Below are 26,216 nucleotides of genomic sequence, written 5' to 3'. Positions count from 1 at the left end.
ACACACACACACACACACACACACACACACACACACACACACACACACACACACACACACACACACACACACACACACACACACACACACACACAGTTATAACTAATCCTAAATATACAGTAGGCTGTATTTTTGTTGACATGCTGTGGGAAAATCATCCTGACTGTCATGTACAATTTCGCCATCTAGTGTTCAGTGGTTGACCAAACAGTGGCCTATTACAGTTTTTTTTTTAGTCGCTAACAAGCGTTTGTCCAACCAGCTGTCACATTTTCAAAACTAGAAACACAATTAGCAAAAGATTTGGCCTTTTGTGGCCATACCACAAAAGTGGTAAGAGTTTTTCACACATTTCATGTCGTTTTCACACAATATGCAGTCAGTGAACACATTTCCACAATGCTTACATTTTCTTAACCTGTTAAAATCCAGGGCCATTTTTGGGATTTCCACCTGGATTTGGCCTACCCAAATTGAAAAGCTTCCCATACACACATACAGTGGTCTAGGTTCAAAATGTTGGTGTCATTTTAATACAACCCCCCCACCCCCACCCATTTCTCTCTTTTTTTTTTTTGTTATAAATTAAGTTTTGAAAGTGTGTAGGCTAACTCAGGCCCTTTTAGGACCCAGCAGACAGTTTGGGCTGTTTCCACTAAATTCCAGAAAATAGTGGGGGGGAAAGAAGTTTGTCTGTGTCATGTTGTATGCAAGATTTATTCAAATGGATCTGAAGGGAGGACCAAGATTTAACAGACAAGCTATACCTCCCAACAAAATGATGGATTATTAGCAAGGGGCCCGGGGAGAAGAGCAGGCCCAGTGAGACATGCAGTTAGAGGTGCAGGATCCAAGGGTGGACATAAGAAGAAGTTTTATCCCAGGTGCATAATACCCTTGGATAAAATCAGATGTGATGTTGGTAAAAACATGTGGCCTAACCCCGAAGATCGCAGAGGTCATTTTGCAATTACAAAATGTGCTTTTGAGAACAAAATGATCCATTTGGCCAATTGTGTTTTAGGTGTGAGTCTGTGTGAAGAGTTTAGAAAAATGATCTGAAGTATATGTAAGCGCTTGTTAGCGATTGACCTGGTAAAAAAAAACCTGTAATTTATTTTCTATATTATAACAGCCTTACAATAACCGTCATATTTAAAGCGTAAAAACACCAATAATCCTCTATTTTTATATAGATTAAGCAAAGCTTTTTGACAGGTCTTTCAGAGATAGTTGGATAGGTTTAGGACGATTTGCAATAGCCTATTAGGCCTAGGCCTATAGTATTTATATGATGTATGATTTTTTTTTAAAAACAAATAGTGTCTTTTTTATCCTTTTTATTTTTTGAATAAAAAAGTTGCTTATATGTCCAATCAGTTGTCACATTTTCAAAACTCTAAACACAATTAGCACAGCATCGGTCTTTGGTGGCCATACCATTCACACGTCATGTCGTTTTCACACAACATGCGGTGAGTGAACACATTTCCACAATGCTTACATTTTTTGTCTTAACAGACAAGCTACTTCCCAACAAAATTATGGACTGTTTTGTAGTATTTACGAATGTTACACAACATCCCACAATAGCAAAAACAATATTCCAAACCTTAGATACAGTATAAAAACATCTGCTTCTGCAATGATATCAGTTGAAAAACAATATATCAGCTGACCATAATCACCAAACAATTGAATAATTGATACACAACTGATTCCAGTCTGGCTTAGACTCAGTGACAAGTTTTTTTTTTTAAATTTTATTACTACATTGACACGTAAAAGGAGGACTTTGAGGAGTAATGTTTTTGAAAACAGAAACAGAAAAAGACAAACACTGTGATGTCTGGATGTGGAAGAGTAAGAGCAAGGGCCCCGGGGAGAAGAGCAGGCCCCGTGAGAGATGCAGTGAGAGGTGCAGGATCCAAAAGGTGGACATAAGAAGAAGTTTTATCCCAGGTGCATATAACCTTGGATACTTTCATTTTGAGTCAGATTTCCAATGTTTTGGTAAAATTAGTGTGTGCAGAGAAACATGCGTTCTATTTTGAGTATATATTTAACAAAATGTGCTTTTGAGAAGAAAATTATCCATTTGGCCAATTGTGTTTTGTAGGTGTGAGTGTGTGTTAAGAGTTTAGAAAACTTATCTGAAGTATAGGTAAGCGCTTGTTAGCGATTGAAAAAAACGAATTTTCTCATGTCTGACTATTGGCAAGCGCACACGCACAAGTAAGCACTGACCGCAAGGAGCGCTTGTCATCTTGTTCTTTCTTGACACCGCAGCGCCATCGTGCGTCAAGACGCGCAACTGCACCTCAGACTGGGATGGGCAGAGCAGCGCTTCTCCGCGCACAAGAGCAGACGGATGTCATTTATGGAATAAATATATGGGCAATTACTAGGTAAGTGTGGCGCTGTGTTTTATGTACTAATCCCGTTTATTATGAACATAACCGTTTTTAATTTTAAGAGCAAATATTTCGCTAGATGAAAAGGAGTAATTGGCTGTCATGAGCTCTGTAGAGCCGAGCGATCCGGCCTATTACGGACTAGAGGTCTCTAACGGCGTCTGATTACGTGATGAAAACAGTAGCACAGTTATTTCAACATAGGCCTATGCAATTGTCGATTTGTTGGTAAATATCTAGTGTAAATAAATGCACAACCATTCAAAAACCATGTATTAAATATGCGCTGGGTGTATAGGCTATAGTGAGCGACTGTCTCTTAGAATAAACATCAGATCTGTCATTACCGGTGCAGAACAAGGCCAATGCTTGAAGGCAGAGGCGGAGACTGATTCTCCGCACACACACACAAATTATGTAGCTACACACTCTCTCTTGATGAGGATGCATGTATGCATAAAAGGTGACATCCTATTTCAGCACAAACTCTAAAATCACACGCTACAATTACCTAAAATTCAGCTTACGGAGCATGTGATTCCTTATGACAATTAAGCTTCTTTTTATTGCATTATACGGAAATGGAACTTCTCCTATTGCAGCAACACAGAACTGGGCATATGGATTTAAGTGGCACGAAAATGTATTGTTAATTGGTTTTCTGATGCATCGTGTTCTTGACAGGATCCCTTGTATTCATTTTGTCTCTTGTGGATTGCTGGGTAATATCACTTTCACTGTCCCAGCCAGGGTTGGTCAAAATTCATCCAGCAGAAACTTCCTCAAAATTAAATCTTCCTCCACCCTGATCTACAAAAGTTAATTTATTACATATACTATAATGAAATTAATATATTCTAGTACTTCTTTTTTTTTTATTCTGTCATCCATTCAACATATCAGTAAGATGGCAATACACCATCATTGCACGTTTACCATACTTGTACTACTCCCAGGTACATAAAAACAAGGTGATGCAATTTTATGTTTTAGGCATACTGTTAGTGTTCTGAAAATTATTCTCAGGGTGGTATATGGTAATCTTTTTTATTATTATTTCCTTTTATATAAAATGTACACAGTTCTTACAAATGCGCAACAAATATGAAAATAAATATGCATATATAAAGAGTGTATGCAGTGGTCCAATTCCCAAAGGGATGGGGGATGGGGGGGGGGGCATTTGGTTTAGCTTTCATGATACAGACCTTACTAAGCACTTTTTTGTTGGTATAGGTCTAGTTCAGCATCACAAATTTTAGTTTAGTTCAAAGTCTTAAAGAAGAGACCCTAAATTCATCTAATTTCAAATCGTTCATTTTACAGGGAAAGAGGCCCATTGTTTAAGTTGTTAGAGGAGTCAGCTGCTTGTCTGGTGCTGAGCAATAAATTATCCAATTTCATTAGGAATGGAGGAATTTGCTTCCACAGGGTATATTTAGCCTCATGGACTGCATTTTAAATAACACAAACTTATATCATGGAAAGTATTGCTTATGTCAAGCTGCTTAGCGCCATTGTCGTAATATGGTTTTGAGAGAAGTCTCAGTTGCACTTCATTTTGCACTTTATGTTTGTGTGTCCATAGTGAATCATGTTTGTCATTTGCTATATAGTAGATAGTTCACCTAATTTACCTAATACAAGTTGCATTGAGCTTGTCTAATTTTCCAGTCGATGTTTGCAACAGCTCTTCTCTGACCTTTCAACAGGATGACCTAAAGAGAGATCAGGAAGAAAAGAGGAGGCCTGGCTAAGTCAAGATGAGTTTGACATCCTGGTTCTTAGTGAGTTGTGGGGGAACAAGGCACCGCCTTCCCCGGGAAATGATCTTCGTGGGACGGGATGACTGTGAGCTTATGCTACAGGTAACTTGATCTCTGTTACTCATACACAAGAAAGAGAACATCATTGTCCTTTCAAGTGTACAGTCAGTTCCCCCTAGATCCATAACTTTACATATTCCCTCTAGATCCATAACAGTGCATATTGCTTGCCAGGCACATTACACAGCTTAGTGTGATTTAGTGTTTTCAAATGGAAAAGGCAGATTATTATCATGTCAATTATTGTGCCTTTCACCCGAACAGCTTGGGTGCCTTTTACCCCAAATGCTGTACTTTAACATATTCTTCCGTTATTGAAAAACTGTTGCTTTAATTAGCTTGAACAAAACTGGAAATCATTAACAAGACTTTTGCTTCAAAATATAGTCAATCATTTTATATATTCTCCTTTGCTACACAAATATACATTTTATATTAGATCAACTTAGCGCATGATCAACTTCTGCTGCCCGTGATCGTGTCAAGGATCAGCTAAATTTCCACATGCATCCAAAGTGGTTGTTAAAGGGTTACTTCAGCGATTAGCATATGGCTTTCTATCAGTAGAAACTCTGGAGTATATTCGAAAGATCGTACTCCCCCCTCTCATATCCCACTGAGACGAGAGATTTATGCATTTTATTTCTGGAAAAATTACTCTGGTGATGCAAATATCGTTGATTTGCGTCATCGGTAAAATGTTTGGCCAGACACTAAAGACTACAGCCAGCAGAGGGAGCTATTTCCGCATGTTTTCAACTCGCACATGGGGGATGGGGTCACACTCACAGCTCAGCTCGGCTCAGGCATTCATGGAAACGGCGCAGCCGGCGGAGTAAAGTGAGTTTTTTATCTTCTCAAGTTAATTCCTATGAAAGTTAATCTTCCAAAGGCAAGAACTGAAAACGCGCCAGACTGAACTACTGAGAACTACTGCCGCGAGCGCGGTCGCGTTCACCTCAGCTCTCATCACGAGAGCTCATTCAGCTCATCACGATGCGTGTAAAACTCCTGCTGTGTGTGTGCTGACACTTCCTCTGGTGGGAAAGTAAAAGTGGTTCAGTAGCGGTGGCTTTGGGAATGGCCTCACAGGGCAGCGAAGCATTCTGGGAATTGTAGTCTTTCATCCCCACGAGACAAAAATACATTTTCTGTCTTTTCTCAGTCGAGAAAACACCAAATTCAAAAATAATTTCACATTTCTACTACATTAATGACCCAGTTTAAACACAGATTCATCTTCCCAGCGCTGAAGTACCCCTTTAAGAAAAGTGCTGATTTGAATTTTTGTGCCATCTAGTCGTTTTAAAGAGAATAAATGAAAATGCGCCTTTTACCCTGGTGCGCCTTTAGCCTCGTTTTACACTACTGAAGAAAAGATATTGCATTTAAGAGTGGTCATATTTTGTACTCTATTTGTATGAAGTGTATCTTCACTTAGCACCCAACATCCACTAATCTACAGCATATTCTTTATTCCCATAATCCCTTCACTTCTCTTTATTCCAGTCTCGAAGTGTAGACAAACAACACGCCGTCATCAATTATGAAGAAGCTACAGATGAACATAAAGTTAAAGACCTGGGCAGCCTGAATGGGGTGAGAAATGTGCCAGTTTATAATAGATATTAATATTGTCCTCATGAAAAACATATGGTGACAGCTGATCTCCTTTCCTCTCCTGTAGACATTCGTTAATGATGTACGTATACAGGAACAGCAATATATTACTTTGAAAATGGATGACAAGCTACGGTTCGGCTATGATATCCTTTTAGCATGTAGTATGTACTAAGTAATGACAAATGGACCAAGTAAGCATTTGCATTTCTAAATATATTGTTTCCTCCTTAACCGATCTTACATACCAACCTTTTTACCGTAGTGCGTGGAGAGTTACATGTCCCAGAGGAAGCACTGAAGGTAATTTAAATGCAGTAATACACACAAAGGTCGATAAGATATTTTTTGAAAGAAAAGAATACTTATATTCAGCAAGAATGCATTATATTGATCAAATGTGACATTTGTAAGACAATTGAAATGTTACAAATATCTCTATTTCAAATAAATGCTTTTGAATGTTTTTTTTAATCAAAGAATCTGGGGGAAAAAATATGGCAATAGCTAAATGTTTTAGCAGCACTACTTTTGAGAATCATTGATAAAACATTGATGATAACAAAAAGAGGTTTCTTGAGCAATAAATCAGTATATTAGATTTATTTCTGAATGAACATGTGACACTGAAGACTTTAATACTTAAGTTGGTTGAAAATTCAGCTTTGCCATCATAGGAAAACTGTTATTTTAAATTGCATTTATATTTCATAATATTACACATTTGAATGCACTTTTGATCAAATAAATGCAGTCTTGGTGACAATAAGAGACTTTGGTAGCACTATATTTTACAGTTCGGTTCCCCATGCCATGTACTTACGATGTACTTATTACAATGACTGGGTAATAACTAGGTACTAACCATGAACCTACCTTTAAATCTAAAGTTAACCACTGTAGTTTACCTCATATTACCCAGCATTTTCTCAGGTCTTACTAGATGTTGCAAAGACTAGTCGAATAGTCAATCTTATTTTCTGCCATGACTTCAACTAGTTGCTGATCAAGGCCTATAGAGGGTGCAACAGGATAAGAGGTCTTTGAAGTCCATTCTTACTTTAAAATAAAAAAAAAGCATATTCCAACAGCGCTCCACAAGATATGGTTGATTATGGTTGATTACCTGATAATGCATAATGCACTGCTCCACTGAAACACACACAGATCTAACACATATTTCTTAGGAACTAAAACCCACAGCTCCACTATTAGTAGAGAGATGCTGTCAGATAGATTTAATACATATGTATTAATCCACAGAATAAGAGAAAAAAAGTTTTTTGTGCCTTTGTATGTCAGAATCAGAATGAACACGGTCTTCATTTGTATAGAAATCTGTCGTTGAAAACACCCTTTGAAACTAAATGCAGACGTTTTTGTTGCAAGTCACAGACTGACTGATGAAACCTCCAATGATTAGTCTACTATTAAAGCATGCATTTGATGTAAACAGAGAAACTCTACCTCTAACAGAAACTCTAATTTATCTACATTATATTCACATAGGCAGTTCATAGGGGACATGCACTATATTGCCAGTAGTATTGGGACACCCCTCCAAATCATTGAATTCAGGTGTTACAATCACTTCCATGGCCAAAGGTGTATAAATTCAAGCACCTAAGCATGCAGACTGCATCAACAAACATTTGTGAAAGAATGGGTCACCCCAGGAGCTCAGTGAATTCATGCATGGTACCGTGAATAGGTTGCCACCTGTACAATAAGTCAATTTGTGAAATTTCCTTACAACTAAATATTCCACGGTCAACTCAGCCATGAAATCTGAATTGCAGGATATAAACCTATAATTCTGAGGGAAAAAGACAGAATAACGAGTATATCTCACAATTCTGTTTATCCTTCTAAGATTTGAACAAACAAAAGTCAGAATTATGAGATTAGCTTTTTTTCTTCTTTCATTCCATGGCTTCCGCATATTGCAACTGCATAACTGTAATTTTCTGCAACCAGGTAGGCTCTGCCCTCAAAAAATGTCATCACTGTTTGCAGTGAGAAATCCGACTAGTAGACGTTGATGTGACTTTAATCACATAGATGTCCACTTAAAAAAATTTGGTCATTTAACACCCTAGTAAGTACATTGTAAGTACACGTACTGTAAAATAAAGTGCAATCGAGACGTCTTTCAAAAATATTAAAGAATCTTACTGACCCTAAACTTTGAATGGCAGGTAATCAGTAGCTCAATATCAATCAGTACATCAATATCAGTCAGACTTGTAGGACTACATATTTATTATTCTGTCATGACTTCCTTACAATCACCTTCATGGACAGCACGAAAAGTTCACCAGTCAGCTTCAGCTAAGCAAGAAGCCTTCACCATCAGGGGAAACCACTAAAAGTCCAGAGGTCAAAGGGGCAGAGGGTGGAAAAGATGCTGAGGTTAAACCTTCAGAACCAGCATCAAAGGCAGACGAGAAGTTGTCAGGTGAGTAAAAGATGGGTGGTTTGTGAATTTACAAAAGTTACATGTTGCTTACCAAACTCAAATTAACTCAAACTTTCAGCAGGAGACATAGCTGTGCTCCACAGAGGAACCCCTCTTTATGGACAGCCATCTTGGTGGGGTGACGGGGACGCAGATGATGAAAATTCTTTGAAGCATGATGCAAAGACCTCTGAACAAAAACAAGCAAGATGTGAAGCAGGTAAGATTCATTGTTGTCATGTTCAATTAGCTGATTTCATGAATGCTATTTGCTCATGTTATGTGTTCATGCAGGCCGTAAGGACACGGAAACAAAGCAGCAGGTGGAGCCAGGAATCACAACGCAGAATTTCGGGACCCAGGAACCAAGCTACTTTGAGATCCCCAGTAAGGAAACTCATCCAGTTGGGGGTGACACAGGAGAAAGCCTCCCTACTAGCTTAGAGGCAGTTGCATCAGCTTCCACAATCCCTGCGTCGGATGGCGGAGCACTTGGGCATGCCTCCTTCACTATTGAGTTTGACACATTGGGTTCAGGAAAGGGCAAAGAGCGAGCCTCAAAGGGTGCCCCAGACCATCGACAGTGGCCGAAAAGAGGGGCAGGGGAGGAGCTGTGTGCCTTGCAGGCTGCCATGGTGGCAGCAGAGGTGAAGGTGGCAGACTGGCTGGCACAGAATGAGCTGCCACTGACCCGCTCTGAATCTGTTGCTGAGGATGATGGAGACAGTGTGAAGAGTGATGTGCCGGTTCAGCTGAAGAGCCTTAGAGGTAAGGTGAAGGAGTTACTGATGGTTCTATTTGTGTAATGCTGCTCAAAGAGACACATATAAGGGCCAAAGATATATACTGCAAGTGTCCATGAAAAAAAGAAATATACAGTAGTTTAAAACACTCGTAAACACTATAATATTAGGACAGTTGTATCAATATATTGTTATTTACTAAATGCACAAATATTTTTTATTCATTTTAATTCAAAAATTAAAAACTTTTTAGTTATTCATTAATGTATGCAAGCAGTTTTTATCTAAAAAAAATAGATGCAGACAAATGTCTTTGACCCATAAATGACGAAATAAATGCCTCCTGGATGCCCTTGGCTGCGGTCAAGTGAATGGTCATGTGTTTTTTTCACTGTCCTTCTTCATGTTTCGCCCCCTCTTTTTCAGGCAGTAAACACGAAGATGGCACACAGAGTGACTCAGAGAATGCACTGGGAGAGCAGCTCAGTAGCCGGAGGGCATTCCTGCAGGATCGTTACAGAGGAAGGCAGGGCGTGCAGAAGACAGAAGGCCTTTTTTATGGGAGGGAAGATCTCTTCCAGCACAAACCATCATCTATAGCTAAAAAGATGGCACCACTAGGAGGTGAAGTTGGCAAAAAAACTAACCGTTCTTCCCCACAGAAAGCCAAAGTACAGAGAGAGCAAAGCACCGGGTCTCAAGAGACTCCAAGTAGGGGACATATAGATGACCAAAGCGACAGAGGGACCTATACCATTGAACTGGAAAATGGCAATGCTGAGGAGGAAGAGGCCAGGCGTATGATTGATAAGGTAGATCTGCAGAAGCATAGAAGTGATGTTTTCTTGTATGGCTGAAGATGTCAAAACCAATCGCTACAGCTGTCAGTTACTGATATGCAATGATGTTGAGAATGGGTTATTTTTTAGGTGTTTGGGGTGGAGGACAACCAAGCCCTGACTAAACTGCGCTTTCCAAAACACCAGAAAGATAGAGGAACTATCTGTCCAAGATCTGGATCCATGGAAACCAGGCAAACTGGTTATGTAGGTGCAGAGGTACATCAGTAATATTTGCCACACTTTTTCTAAACACATTTCAGTATCCTTGAAGATATTCAGTAAAGAACACTGATATCAGTTACAAAAGACAAATATATAGATTACTTAGAACCACAAAGATACTTTTTTCAAAGTTTTCCCAATCATTTGTTTTTCAGACTGAAAAAAGCTAAATATACTGTTCATGTTCCTCTTTAAAAGGTGCTACCAGATGACTTGGTTGTAGTAGGTGGTCCAAGGTGGGTCTCACAGTGGGCAAGCCTAGCTGCAAGTCATATACGGACCGATCCTGAGGGATCTGGGGCTGAGCCCACCATGTTTCCCAGAGAAGAAAAAGGTTCAAGGGCATCAAACATCTCTAAGAAACTCTCTGGTTTTGTATGACAATATTTTTGACATATTTTCTTGTTTCAACAGCTGATATCAATGTGTCTGAACGTAAGAGAAGGACCCTCCCGCATCTCCCCTCTGAAGAATCTGCTATGGATCCACCGGCTCCTGAGGGCACACGGAGCGAATTCAGGCGACCAGCCCCTTTATCCGAGAAACAGGATCTTGAACTTCAGGAGAAAGTAGATCAGCTCAATAGAATCTCTAAAACTGGACAAAGAGTTTCAGGAATGGCCTCAGCTATCATGGATGTAGATCGGACCAAAGTAAACAAACCAACTCAGCCTAGAATCCAGAACAAACTTGGGCAACAGGGATCTAGACAGATCGAAAAGAAACAAGAAGATGGGAGACGGAAAAAAGGTGATGAGGAACGAGAGAAGACAGGGAAGCCACTACTGAGGCAAGAGAGCTTTACAGTAGAACGGCCGAGTGCTAATGTTCCCCTTGAGCTCATACCTTGCATTGATGGGCCTGGTGCCTCAAACCAGCACAGGGAAATGGCTGTCATCAATGAGGGAATTGATGCTGCCACCATGCTAAAAGACTCAGAGGCTGTGGCTTCTTTTCTGGAAACCACTTTATCAGACCTTGCAGATCCACCAAGCTACTCCCTGGAGGGGTCTGTCTCTCCTGAATCTGACATTGATACGACAAGCACAGTCAGCCAGGCTGGGGGTGAAGGAGGGCGTAAAACAGCCCACAGGAAACGTTCAGCTGGAGGTCCAGGCCGTGAAGCAGCCAATAAGAACACCAACACTACAGAAAGGAAAGGCAAATCTCAGCCCTCTGGCTCAGCTGGCTCCAGGGCTTGGACATCACTTGACCTGACAGATGATGACTTGAGCTCTTCGCTTGCCCAGGACGCTACTTTGGTAAAACGACCTCAGGGCCGGGGTCAAAATATCAGCTCTAAGGTAGAGTCAGCAAGTGGCAAGACCAAAGGAGCAAAGACGACTGTAGCTCCTGCACCAGCAACCTCTAAACCAACTACCCTTCCCCGGCCTAGACCCACACGGTCTTCCCTTTTGCGCCGTGCACGACTGGGCGAAGCTTCTGACACTGACCTTGCTGATGTCGATCGTATGTCTGTTGCTTCAGAGGCCTCTACCGCGAGTTCTGCATCAAGACCTTCGGCTGGACGCAGGACCCTCTCCCGGATTGAAGCACTTGCTCAGCCACGAAGGCAGAGAGTGTGCTCTCCTTCAGCTCGAAGTGACTCAGAGGCTACATCCGGCAAGATTAGGGGCTTCGTCCCACGCCCTGCCCCAGAGAGTGCTCTCCGGCTCGGTCTCCGCTGTACAACAGCCTCATCCTCCGTAGCTGTCCCCCGAGCGAGAGCTAATAGTGCTTCCAAACTGCCTGATAAGTGTCCTGGTGCTCCCTATGTTCAAAGTACACCGGCAGGTCAGAACTTTGGCGAATATACACTGGAAAGAATAATTGGCTGAAAATGTTCCAACTAAAACACTCTTCTTCTTTTACATGTCTTCCTTATAGGTAGTGGAAGGTGGCGCCGTGTACCTATCGAATATGCTTCAACCTCAGAGGATGAGTATGGCTCCAACCGTCACCCCACTCAGCACCCTCGTCCGCGTCCAATGGCTCCACGGGTCACCCAGTTAGGGGGTTCAGCCCCTGCAACACCCAGCCCTGGAGGCATCTCCATGCTACGACATCAGTCTAGCAGAGAACAGGATGACTATATGAGAGACTGGTCTGCCCACAGTGAGGAGATTGCCAGGTAATAGCAGCCAGAGTTGGGCAAGCTACTCAAACATTTTAGCGAACTAAACTACACAAATTTTCTAAGCCAAGATGAGCATTGCAAGTCCTTTCTCGATCCTCTCGATTGCCACAAATACTTATTCATCTTTAGTGATGCTACTGCCCATCACTACTTATGCCTTAAAAAGCCTTACCAGCTACCTTTGTATTATAAGTCAAATGTACTTTTACTTTTACAAATCATACTTTGTATTTTTTTGATTGTTCCAGAATCAGTCAAGACCTGGCTAAAGATCTGGCCATGTTAGCACGTGAGATCCATGACGTTGCTGGCGAGATTGACTCTGTTAGTCCTTCCTCCGCTCCCTCAGCTTCAGTGAGAAGACAACTGCATCATTACCAGAGCCATAGGCATCTTCTACATTTATATGGGCCATTTATTTCTTTGGTGCCCGTAGAGATTTATATCAATACATCTCAAAAAGTTTGTTAAGGACTTTGGTTTTGCATACTGTGCATTATTCACAGAATTAATTCAGTAGATAATTAAATGTGTGCTGCCATATTGATCGTTTAAGAGATCATGATTCAAAGCTGTTATTGTGAGAATATGCATGTGTATGGGTATGCTTTCCCAGTTGTGCTTTAAAGCAATAACACTACATTGTTAGATATATTTGGGAAGATTTTCAATATAGAAAATAATATTTCTGCATTGTGTAATCATTGATGCAAGCAATTATCTTTCTACCGCTCTCAGGTTGAGGATCGTGTGTTTGAGGACGTTCTAGGCAGTGCTCCAGAGATCAGTGGCAGAGGTGTTGAACTAAGACCTCGCGGTGCTGTCGGCAGTCAAGATCCCCGCGCCATCCGCCGTAGGACCTGGAGCAGAGATGAGGTGTGATTTATTACTACAATTTCCAATTTATATTATTACTTATGTTCCACAAGAGGGCACTTAAGTTATTATTAATCTTTTTTTAGTTATTTTGTTCATAACAGAAAGTATCTTGACACGAATCCATCTTTTTCCTTACTGTGACAGCATATGCTTATTCTGCATTCACAGGGTGTGCTGGATAGTTTGCTGTTGGCATCAGTCTCTCAGCTCTCAGCAAAAATCAAACAGGCCATGGAAAAGACAGCCAACAAAATCAGGTGCACTAGTCTACTCAAAAAAAGTGCATAGCTTTAGTTTTTATAAAGGCATTTTAATTTAGTAACATTAATTATTTAAAATAATTATTTCAAATATATATATTTAATTCTTTACATTTTATGGCATGTTTGTTAAAATTGTCTTCAGGAAATATTTGTGATCCTTGTGCATATGTGACCATGGGTTTAATATTTTTTTATTATGTAAAAACATTCATAGTTTTTTAAAGGTCTTTTGGAAGGCCATATTTTGAATTATTACTGTTCATGCAGGATTTTATTCAAAGACAAGGACCGAAAGTGGGAGGAGATTGAAAGCAAACTGCATGCAGAGAATGAGGTGCCTCTCCTCAAGACCTCTAATCAGGTGAGAGGGAGAAATTTTTGAACAATGGTCAGAAAACTGACAAGGTCAAATAATAATTATAACATTATTAGTCAGTAATGTATGCAGTCCGTAACTTATTTTTGGTTAAAATGATCCAAAATCAATTTTTGAGCAAATCGATACTGAGTATAATTATATATATTTACAGGTCCTTCTCAAAAAATTAGCATATTGTGATAAAGTTCATTATTTTCCATAATGTAATGATAAAAATTAAACTTTCATATATTTTAGATTCATTGCACACCAAATGAAATATTTCAGGTCTTTTATTGTTTTAAAACTGATGATTTTGGCATACAGCTCATGAAAACCCAAAATTCCTATCTTTCATATATAAAATATATATAGGGCTATCAAACGATTAATTGCATCCAAGCTTGCTCTGGTTTGTTTTGTTTTAACGGTTATTCATCCAGTGACGGTGAAGTAGTTTTGGTAGATTTCAGCATCCATACATCACATGCGCCTCAGCTGAAGATCTCTCAGTTTAATTAGACTGAGCTTTTGACTCATAGTTTGTCACCGCTCACTGGCGTTCCACCTCTGCTCAGTGACAGGGCTGTAAATCTAACTCTGTAATGCAGGCTGGCCTGAACTGAACTCTTGAAACTTCTGAAATGAAGAAGCTGTCAAGCAGTGGAGGAGCACAAACGACCGAGTGCTGCCAGAAAATAAAACTCTCTCTTAGTTTACACTGCTATAATATTTACATAATGTGTTTACCACAAGTCACAACCACCATATCGGTGTTATAAATCTGAAATGAACAGCTACACAATCATAACAGTTTACATAAAGGATAATAATTCTGTTTAGTTTGCTGTAAATGTTTGATTATATCTAAGACATGGCAGCTTATGATGATTTTATATTTCATCTTTTTTTATTATTTGATCATCTTCAGGAGATTTCCTCCATACTCCAGAATCTGAAAAGAGTGGAACGGCAGTTGCTAGGTAAGCAGGACTGAGGTTCTTGTCTTCTTTCCATACTTTTAATATCTGCCTTGCAATATCCTCCTGAGGTTTTTGGTATTTAGTGATATTTTAATATATACAGTATGTGTTTTTGTACAGGACGTAAATTTGAGTACTAATATGTACTACTTATAAATCTGGTAGTGTGTAATCCTCAGCTTTTTAGTGTGTAATGCCCAGTTTTTCTCTGAAACCATTTATAAAATGTACTGCAAGTGTGAGTGTTTTCAAATCTGTTCAGTTTTTCTAGCATTCAAAGCAGCTTTATTAAGCATCATTACCTACGTTTTTGATTCTGATAAGCGATAAGTAGAGACGAGCTGGCCGTTGCCATCTTGCTTAGGAGAGCAATAACTAATGGACAGTGGATAAATGACTATCCACCTGTCACTCAAATTAACCACACCCTTAATTATGTTATTTTATCATACCCCCTCACAGATGTCATGAAGGGCAAAATTAGCCGTGTAGACCAAAACCACATTTTGTACCAGGCTGTAAATATGTTTTTTTTCTGCTGTAAATTTGGGGCTCAATGAGATTCTGCTCCCATTTGGAGCCAGTCGATGAATTGCAGTTTAAATTCCTTCCGTATCGGCTTCAAGAGGTTGCCGCTTGTGTTTAACACTAGACCTATGTTGTGCGAATCGGGCCAGTGGGCGGGGCTAAACAGGCAGTGCTGAAATAAGCGTTGTTCTTATTCTGTTGAAGCTTTTCTTTGTCTAACAAGGAAATTTTTGACTGCGAAACCTACAGGATATTCTTATATCACAATTAACTTTTATATATCAAAGGCTGAATGAAAAGTTGATTTCTCAATTCATGACCCCTTTAATATTTAATTCATTTATTTGATTACAAAAACCATAAAAACTTTGATTTGCTGAATCGCTGCTCAAGAAACATTTCTTATCATTGTCAAGACATCTAGACAAGGGAGGAAAGACAGAATCTTTAGGTTTTGGGCAATTTTTTTTTCTTCTATGTTTTTTTCCTCTATCATTTTTTTTCGTCTGTATTTTTGTATTCACAGTAGTGTGAATAATAGTTTCAAACCTGCTTCCTGATAAAAAAAAAAACCTCCTGCAAAACTGATCTTCTTTCTTTAACATTTTCCTGATTGAGTCAGTCTTACATAAAGACCAGTGATATGTATTTGTCATAGCTAACCCCCCAGAGGTGGTAACTATACAGAAATTATTCAAAAATACAATGGTTCTTAAAGGATTAGTTCACCCAAAAATGAAATTGATGGAATTAGTGACTCTCCCTAATGTCGTTCCACACCCGTAAGACCTCTGTTCATCTTCAGAACACTGTTTAAGATATTTTATATTTATTCCGAGAGCGTATCCAACTGTATGCAAACTATACTGTCCATATCCAGAAAGGTAATAAAAACATCATCAAAGTAGTCCATATGTGACATCAGTTTGTTCATTAGAATCTCTTGAAGCATTGAAAATACATTTTGGTCCAAAAATAACAAAAACAATGACTTTATTCAGCGTCTTCTCTTCCTTTTTAAAGTTCAATCCTAAAATAAAGATTCAAACGGTAATGAATCAGTGAATCGATCAATGATTCGCATCGCCAGTGTCACAGTTTGGCATGCGATCTGAATCATGAATCAATACACTGATTCATAACCGTTTGAATCTTTATTTGAGGATTGAACACAAACGCGGAAGAGAAGATAATGCTGAATAAAGTCGTAGTTTTTGTTATTTTTGGACAAAAATGTATTTTCGATGCTTCAAGAGATTCTAATTAACAAACTGATGTCACATATGGACTACTTTGATGATGTTTTTATTCCCTTTCTGGACATGGACAGTAAAGTGTGCATACACTTAGATACGCTGTCAGACTAAATATAAAATATATTTAACGGTGTTCGGAAGATGAACGGAGGTCTTACGGGTGTGGAACGACATTAGGGAGAGTCACTAATGACATACATTTCAATTTTGGAGGAACTAACCCTTTAAGATGTGTGATGTTTTTACACTTCAGTTTAAGAGAAATGTAATAAAAAACATATTCTATAAGATCCAAGGATTAATTGTTTGTTTGTTATTTGACTGAATGATTTATTGTTTTTAGTTGCTTTGGCAAATTACTAACTATCACAATAACTCAATAAATGTATTTTTCTTGAACTTTAAATCACTAGTGATTGATATCATGGTGGACCCTGATGGCACGTTGGATGCTCTGAGCAGTCTGGGTCTGACCAGTCCACTTATGGCTGAGAACAGAGTCAGTCCTGGCTCACAAGGTCCAGCTGGCAACCAGGCTGCGGAAGTCTCAGCCAGTTCGCCCGCACTGCCCTCTGCCTATTCAGAGGTCGCAGAACGAGATCTCGGCCTGCAGGAGAGGAGCAAAGAGCAGAACACTGCCAATCAAAACTGAATTACTCCGAACTGTTTACATAGAGATCCTGCACTGGTTTACAAAGGCCAGGCCATCGGGACTTTTATGTGAATAATGTGAGGTATGCTGTAAAACTTCCTATATGGCTCTGCATTTAAAAGTTTGCTTCATGAATTCTATATATCCACAAACGTATTTTCAATAATTAAAGAAAATATTTTGAAATATCAATTACACTCTGTAGTCAGAATTACTGTACACAAATATTAAAGTGCCCCTATCATGCTATTTCAAAAGTTATTTTGTTTTGAGGCTTCATTCAATGCTTTACATGCATCCAAGGTCAAAAAACATTTTCTCATGAATACACATTACAGCATCCCCTGTTTTGTCACTGAGTCTGAAACATTTTAAGCAAGGATTCAGTACGTCTACATTAATCCGAATACATTTGAAGCGGCATTTGCATTTCAAAACACTCCCTGTCCACACAAGCGATTTTAAGCCTTTTCCAAAAGCTGCTCATTCACATCGAAACATCTGAAAATGCTCTGCGCATGCGTTAAATTTTTTAAAAGTACAGAGAGAACAGACATAATAAAAGTTCTCCCGCTATTCTTATGGCACGATCATTTTATTTGCAAAATATCCCACAGCTTGCGTCCAGGTTGCACTTTAATATCTCATTGTCATCATGTTCTGCCGCAGGACAGCAAATGCAAGTCAATTTTCAGTCATCTTTGCAGGAATGCAACATGAAGTTTGTGCAAAGGAAACATTTTTCTTTAGCAACACTGTGGGCCCTATCATAATCCCGGCGCAATGACATGCCAGGCGCGACGCGAGTGTTTTTGCTAGTTTCAGCCCTACGCAGTTATCATTTTCACGTCCAGCGTCACATTGTTTAAATAGCAAATGTACACGCGCCCATCTGTTCCCCCATGGGCGTGCTCGTCTGAAAACGAGCCGTGTTCAGGTGCATTGTCCACGTGTTGCTATTTTGAGCATAGACAGTAAAAGAAATGGACACAGCGACCCCATAGACTTCAACGGCGAAAAGTCAATTAGCAGCACTCACTTCCTGATGGCTGAGCGAACTGCGCAGGCTCAGACGGAGCTTGACGATGTAGATGTGACGTGAGCAACCTGTCTGACAGTTCTAAGTCTTCTAGTAGTTGTGGAAAGTGAAATCTGAATCACGTTGTTTAAATGTTTTCTCCCGTTGCTTTTGGCTCACTATCGGCTTCTCCCCATTCTTCTCCCTTGACTTTATCAGACTTTATGTCTCCACTTGTGCCTCATAGACAGTAAAAGACTGCCTGCGAGCGTCTCCTCTTGTATATACGGTAATTTCTCAACTGTGTGACAGAGTCGCGTTGGTTATGACGCAATCGTTAGCCTATTTTTACAAAAACAGCTTCTACGGAGCGATAGTGTAAGATACAAGGTAACGGAGCCTTTTATACATTGTCGTGTTTCTTTAGAAATGAATAATGGACAAATGGAGTCTTTAAACGCCTCAGATGTAAAGTTATTCACTGTTAAAGTGACGCAAAAATGAATGGGAGTCAATGGGATGCTAACAGCAGGTGATGGCTATGGGTGGAACGCTTTCCGAGTGCTAGATTACCCCCTTGATTTTGAGGCAACTGAAAACGACTGTGCCATTCACCAACAAAAACTTGGTCTAAATGAAATAGAATTATAATATTTTTGTGTCGTTTAAAGGCCGCGTTAGTAAAATGTGCCTATAGGCGAATGCACAATGAGTAAACACTTGCTCAGATCATTAAAATAGGGCCCTATGAAATTATATAACCGGCACAACAATGTTTTTATTAGTGTGGACAAGGCCTTGTCCTTTCTGACAGACTATTTTTTCTCTGATTGGTCAGACAGCTTAGTCTGTTGTGATTGGTCTACCGCGTCAAAAAAAACCCCAAAAAAACCCTGTTGCCATATTTGAATTTCAGCTCCGCTGGTTTTGTCAACACTCAGTAGTGATACGAACAGAATTGATTCTTTCTTTTAGGAGACAATAACAATTTGATATTGTAAACTCAGCAGACCTTTTACATTCACAAACAGCTATATTACACGTTGAGTGAAAGGTCAAAAACCAGAAAAGGCATATTAGGGGCACTTTAATTATATTGTCAATGTTTGTCTTTATAATCGGCAGTACTGTAGATGTGAACAGGAAAACACTGAGCACATGACTTTTGAACAGGAAGTGAAATGTGAAAGACATAAGATGTGATTTATGCAAAACTGACTTCATGCTGTGTATTGTCACGTGTTTAGCCAAACTCCTTAAACACAGGGTACAAAATGAACACTTTCCGAGCCCAATTTGCCCAGTTGGCCTGTATTTTGATTAATACGTGATTCAAATCAAATTGTGTACTGAAGGAAACATATGTCTGACAACTTTTATCTCTGTAGAGAATTTTCCATCATAAGTTTATCTATAGGAGGATGCAAAGGCTTTTTTCCTTCTTTTTGTCTCATAACGTAATATGGAATATTTATCACATTAAGTTACCAAAATTAATATGATGAGCAAAATGACACAATAACCTGAGATGTTTTTCACAAATATGCAATGACGAATATATGTATGAATACTATATCATTTAAAAGTTTGGGGTAGGTGAGATCTCTTATGCTCCCTTTTTCATTAAATTGATCAAAATACAGTACAAAACTCAAATATTGTGAAATGTTATAACAATTTAAAATAACTTTTCTATTTTAATAAAATGTAATCATTGCTGAATAAAAGTATTCATTTCTGACCCCAAACTTTTGAGCAGTGTATAGTGTATATTTGAATGAAAAATAATGTAAGTTGTTTTTTGGCTGGTAATATTAAATTTGACTTTTTATTTTTTATTTTGTCATAGGTAGGTGTGATCAAAATGTTATTTTGGACCCTGTTTACATTAAGAGTAGGGAGCCAAAAATCTAATTTGACATATTTTAGTCAAAATATTTAAAGCCAGTCTCTGCCAAATATGAAATGTGCCTAATCAAATCTTTAGACACTGGGGTTGACTAACTGAAAATGATCATCTGAAAAGACAACATCGCAGTAGTTTAGCTGCAGTGAATTTGTTATTTATGAGAAATCTGTTATGTCAAGACAAAGCTAAACTGTGTATTACACTGGCCTTTTTTTAATGTTTATTCTTTTCCTCTTGGAAATAACCCATTCTAATATGTGAAGTCTAAAAATCAAGCACTTTTTTGTTTGACCCAGTCCTTCAGTTTGATCTGTAGCACTTTGACCATCTTTTGTAAATGTATTGTAAAACATTCCTCTGCAAGTACCTTGCATTACCTAAGATTATAATGTTACTGTGGTCCTGTACTTCTATAAAGGTTGCAATGTTCCAACAATACCCTTTTCATATATGGTAATATGTACTAACCAGTTAGGAATATTCAAGTTGTCTCTGCCATGTGATAGCCAATAGGAGGGCCAGGATTTACCCAAATGTTTATCAAGCTTGTTACGTCACAAAGTGCCCATTATCAAGATCATTATCTGATGACATAGACATTAGGCATCAAGTTGTTTTGCACACGCCAATGTATCAACCTGTTCAAATGAGTGCTGTGAACTGGGTTCTTTTGACAGATTGAAAAATGGCTTGTTTTTTGTAAATTGTCTTTGCAGGCCAGGTTAGGTAGGTAGCATGGTCAAATTTCTCTCCTCTTTATCTTCCGTCTGCCTCATACCAGTGGTGTTTACAAATGAATGTAAAACTAATACTGATTTAATAAAGAACTTTCATATCCCTGGACGCTTGAGATCATAATCAGTTTATCATGTATGTAATAAATCATGCACACTCACACTGATATTTGTTTATTACATGGGACTGACATTTTGAGATCACTAGCTGAATACTATACACTGCTATTACAGTTTCACATAATTTAATCTTGGCCGACTACGATGAATTTGGGGACTGAAAATGTTTCTTTCTCTGTGATTCTGCTAATCCATGACTGTGTCTATAGTATAAAAACAACGTATTGTTTAAATGTTTACACACCCCTTGCAGAAAATGTGAATAATTTAAATAAGAGATATCATACAAAATGCATGTTATTTTTTATTTATTACTGTCCGGAATAAGATATACTTTACATAGAAGTTATTTACATATAGTCCACAAGACAAAAAAAAAAAAAAAAAAAAAAAAAAAAAAAGTTTATGTATGCTTGATACTGAGTGTCATTCCTCATTCAACATTTTGTTTATAAACATGCTATATATATATATATATAAGGAAATGTATTTAAGATTGTGGCCAAAACTGGTACTGCAATCACTTTCAAATGACTGTAGAGCGGTGTATCCCCTCTCCCCCTCCCCCCTGACTCGAGGTTGCCAGATAGTCTGCAGGATCCAGCAGGAACGTTTGTAGCTGCAGCTGTGGTAACTAGAGCAGATCTGGCAACCCGGATGCCGAAACGACTCTGTGATTGGTAGATAGGTGGAGGGCGGAGCTACAGGCCAAAACACAACATGTCAACATCACATCAGTCGAGGGCTGCAACAACAACTTTTAAATGACAATATCCGGCATGGCCGGACTACTGCTGTCAGTGATATAAGTATTTGAAATTAACATGATTTCTTAACATATCAGGGCCATTTTATGATTAATTGAAATACATTTCTTACATACAGTTCATTTAAGAAATATTTGCATGCACATACTGTATATATTTATAATGTTGTTCTTTGTGGAACAAAACCTATAACTGCGCCTTCCTTTAAAGGTACACAATTGGTCCTTATTATACCATTTTTCCCCCTCTACCTAGAGCAGGCAAATTAGTGAGCCGCTGTTCTGCAGAGTTTGGCTCCAACCCTGAAAGACATCTATAGAAGCTCTTATTGAGAATTAACAGAGGTTTAGATGTTGATGTTATACTGAAAATGTTTGGTCACCATTATGGTTATCAGTGTTTCCTTAAGATGAGCAATTTGACTCTTAGCTTTTTATTTGAGTTTTTGTTACAGTGTTAACAAAACACAATCTGTTCAAATCAAAAGAGCCATAAACAAAAATTGACATCAAGAAAAATGTTTGACTTAAATCATCACTGACAAAAAACAAAACAAAAAAAAATAGCTAATATTTACAAAACAATATTTTCTTGCCACAGAACAGACATTCTGCATTTTGATTTTTAAATACATTCAAGGGGGGGGGGGGGGGGAGTTTAGACGCACATATATCAAGAATCAGCATATGAATCTCAACAATGGTGACATATTTAATACTGCAATGCATGCCATTCGTTTTATACTGTGCTGGCTTAGTAGGGTTGGAGTTAAACTCTGCAGGACATCAGCTCTCTAGGAACGAACTACCCCTGACTAAGAGATATACAAATGTGGTACCACCCCAGTGATTGCCACTTGTACCTTAAAAGGTACAATTTTACAATTTTACACTCTTTTTTTGAATATATATACATGCATGTGTGTGTATTTATATATGCATAATAATTATACACGGTACACACAAATATATTATGTAAACAAGCTTTTATTCTATATGCGATCAATCAGGATTAATCAGTTTGACAGCAATATAACTTTTTTAGGTTTCGTAATGCATTAGGAAGGTTAAAATAGTTCCGGATCGGCTTTATATTTTTTCGCATTTATTATTCTGTTTTTCTTATAACTGTCATATTAAGGATATAGAATAGAATTGCAAATATTCATGTTGACATGAACAACTAATTATGTATTTCTCTGTGAATTAGCCAATGATCTTATCTTTATAGTTAAAAAACGACATAATGTGTGAATAAGAGAAGTGTCCACAAATAAAGCTGCTTGCCCTCTTTATCCCTAGTCTAACCTTTTAAACACACACACGCACGCGCGCGCGCGCACACACGCACACACACACCTACCTCATGCTCTATTAAATCAAATGAAGTTTCACGAGTTCACACTTACATATAATTATATAGAGTAATATAAATGCGTATTTGGCGTGCTGTCCGGGGGGAGGGATTCGAGCTCGAACTTGGCCCGAACCCAGAGTACCCCCCCCCCTTCGTGTAAGTGGTTAGAACTAAAAGAGCAAAATGTGGAGAAGGGGTGGAGGAGGGATGCTGATAAACTTTCAACAGAATGGAGGTAAGACTGCAGTGTATATATATGCACCTCTCGTTGATTAGCTGAGTGCTATCCACCTGTGTCAATTATCTGAAAGCCCTCCTCCCGAATCTTTGTTAATTAACATCGTTTAAAATCCCATGAGGCTTTAGTTCAGGCAATGAAGTTCTGACATATAGCACTCCTTAATCCTCATTTTTGTTCTATACTAGCCCTGCATTAAGCAGCAAGTTGCTGGAGGTTTGACTAATCTCACAGTGAAGTATAACCCTTTTGGAGCCTTATTTTATATAAAAAGAGGAGAATTTGTGTGGAAACCGACTGCAGGGTATTTTTTGTTTTTTTATGATTGTTACATAACAGCTTTTCCGCAGTGTTTGATAATCATGACCAATCAGACAAATAGACACGTCTTCCCAGAGGGTTTTGGTTTCACGAGGGACAGCTCATTTACATATTCTGTACATGTGGTCGATGGGCAGTTATTGCTGAGGTCTGATTGCGTTTCAGGAGAACAGAGAGAAAAAACTGCTGAGTCATTGGTTTAATTATTCTTAAGGACCGAGGGAGGAGGAATTAGTATTCGTGGTAGAATGTGGGAAAGACCACAGTCTGGACACATATAGTCAAAGTATAAAGCCGAAACCACAGAACATATATAAGCTCTGATCATATCTTTTAAGTAAATGTAAAATGAAAAATGGATTGCTATTTGTTCGGCAACACTTTAAGATTCCCATTTTTTTGCACTAGTTAACATGATCGAACAATGACAAACACTCTAAAGCATTTATGAAACTTAATGTTGAACATGAGCTAACAATAACTAATATTTTCATTCATTAAAGTTAACAAAGATGAACACATTCTGCAAATGTACTGCTCATTTTTAGTTATTGTATTAACTGACATTTTACCATGTTACCATCTGCGAGAATCTTTTTCTTGAATTTCCCATTTTACATACACCACACACAAGAAGTATCAAATTTCATGTTTTAAATGTCCTTACACAAAATCTGGGTCGTTACTGAGTCTTAATAGATTTAGTGGTAACACTTTACAATACGGGTGCACTAATATGCATTAATAAACTAACCCATTTATTAATGATTACTGCATCAGCAACTAATGAAGATTCTACATGATTAATAGATTAAGTAATCATTAAAGTGTTACTAGTTAAATAGTGTCATAATGTATTAATTCCTTAATGACATATTATATTAGCTAATAATGTAAATTAACATGTTAATTAACAGAAGGGGTCAAAGCCATGCATTTCATCTTCCAGTTATCTGCTTTAATTAATCATTAGCTGATGATTTATAAAGATATCATTATGTTATTACTTTACTTGTTGGGGCACATGACTATTAACTAATTAATTAAGTAATATGTAATAAATAATATTTGGATGTATATGGTTATGGGTTTTGAATTAATTTTGAATTAGTTAATAGTCATGTGCCCCAATAAGTAAAATCATACACTCTAAAAAATGCTGGGTTAAAAACAACCCAAGTTGGGTTGAAAATGCACTAACCCAACAATTGGGTTGTTTTAACCCAATGGCTGAGCTGTTTTGGGTTGTCTTAAGCAACATTTAACCCAACCGCTGGGTTAAAACAACTCAACCGTTGGGTAAAATCAACCCAATTGTTGGGTTAGTGCATTTTAAACCCAACTTGGGTTGTTTTTAACCCAGCATTTTTTAGAGTGTAACATAATGATATCTTTATAAATGCATATTAGTGCATCCGTATTGTAAAGTCTTATCGATTTGGTTTTATATTGAAAGACTTATGGTTTAACACAACATGGCTCCTGCTTATATTATGAGTTTTATCATTGCATTGACAGATTGCTTATCTCCATGCAGGATCATAATAGATTGAAGTACTTCAGATGAATGCGGCTTGATGCAAACTAGGAAATATGAGGCAATCAAATGCAATCACAACTGGTGAAGAGTTTTATTACAGAATCATTTCCTCTCATCACCCAATAATACAGATGGCTATTTGTTTTTGAAAGAGTGTGCAGCATGCAGGCAGACGGCTGTGAACTTCTGGGTAATGTCAAATGAATACTTTATTGAGTTTGCCCGCAGCACTTCTGAGTTAATAAGCACTGATGTGTGTGGTGTGGTGTGGTGTGTGTGTGTGTGTGTGTGTGTGTGTGTGTGTGTGTGTGTGTGTGTGTGTGTGTGTGTGTGTGTGTGTGTGTGTGTGTGTGTGTGTGTGTAGTCATGCATCAGAGCACCATGAACACACTCGGCGGAGGGAAGGGTTCCAGGTGCAGGATGTGGGGTCTATGCATCCACTCCCACACACTTTCTTAGTCACTGTGCCCACTCAGACTTTGCCAGCCCCTCCCATCAGGACAGGGAGACCCCTATTTGCCAGTGTGTGGATGAAATCCAAAGAAATCAGGCACTCTGCAAGACACGGCTCAGTCTAGCACAGACTCCAATAGTGTTTGCTGCTGGCTTAGAGGCTTTCCCTCGGGGACTGAACTGTGACAGGCTTCCTGTGGGTGACCATCTCTAGGAGATAAAATATCGGATACTTGATGAGTTGGAAACATGCAAGAGAGGAGGTTTGTTTCTGAGGGTCCAGGGCTGAAGCCTCCGCCCGAAACGGGGTTCTTCTCTGCACCTCTCGCCCGGCCGGGTGGCAGCATCTTCAGCGCCGTCCAGCAGCAGGACTACTCCGCCATGATCTGGCTCAAAAGAAGGGATAGAATGGAACGGGTAAGGCTGACCTTTAATGACTGACCGCTGATATTGATAGTAACTGCTGACCGCTGCCCTTTTCCCCCTCAGCACAGAAACCATCCACCTGTAACCATGAAGGCACAGCACACACTGTCCTGAACAGGGTGCAGTGGGCAGGTCTGTGTGTCTGTGTGCATG

General features: G+C 38.8%; 2 protein-coding genes across 5 annotated transcripts in view; both read left to right on the top strand.

Moving 5' to 3' along the window:
• Nucleotides 1-2,296: 2,296 nt before the first annotated feature.
• cep170ab (centrosomal protein 170Ab) lies at nt 2,297-20,949 on the top strand. 4 transcript variants are annotated; one of them, XM_067458945.1, is made up of 19 exons: nt 2,297-2,408; nt 4,127-4,282; nt 5,750-5,839; nt 5,928-6,009; nt 6,108-6,163; nt 8,165-8,318; nt 8,401-8,538; nt 8,613-9,086; nt 9,488-9,873; nt 9,991-10,119; nt 10,324-10,459; nt 10,540-11,919; nt 12,013-12,256; nt 12,511-12,616; nt 13,001-13,138; nt 13,310-13,398; nt 13,672-13,765; nt 14,694-14,745; nt 16,943-20,949. In XM_067458945.1, the coding sequence occupies exons 2-19, from the start codon at nt 4,178-4,180 to the stop codon at nt 17,179-17,181; spliced, it is 4,092 nt and encodes a 1,363-aa protein (XP_067315046.1). In that variant the 5' UTR covers nt 2,297-2,408; nt 4,127-4,177; the 3' UTR covers nt 17,182-20,949. The 4 variants fall into 4 exon arrangements, with proteins under 4 accessions (XP_067315046.1, XP_067315047.1, XP_067315045.1 ...); XM_067458946.1 differs by having other exon boundaries at nt 8,398-8,538; nt 12,511-12,586; XM_067458944.1 differs by having other exon boundaries at nt 8,398-8,538.
• Nucleotides 20,950-25,722: 4,773 nt separating this feature from the next.
• The window catches only part of pld5 (phospholipase D family member 5), a 50,334-nt gene continuing 49,840 nt past the window's right edge, over nt 25,723-26,216 (top strand). The window contains exon 1 of the mRNA XM_067458263.1: nt 25,723-26,054. Coding sequence (XP_067314364.1) covers nt 25,887-26,054 — 168 coding nt within the window. The 5' untranslated portion in view covers nt 25,723-25,886. The remainder of the gene's footprint in view (nt 26,055-26,216) is intronic.

Source organism: Pseudorasbora parva, chromosome 12, assembly GCF_024679245.1.
Source record: "Pseudorasbora parva isolate DD20220531a chromosome 12, ASM2467924v1, whole genome shotgun sequence".
Taxonomy (NCBI): domain Eukaryota; kingdom Metazoa; phylum Chordata; class Actinopteri; order Cypriniformes; family Gobionidae; genus Pseudorasbora; species Pseudorasbora parva.
Note: the sequence above shows the minus strand (reverse complement) of the source record. Positions and strands in the feature narration are given on the sequence as shown.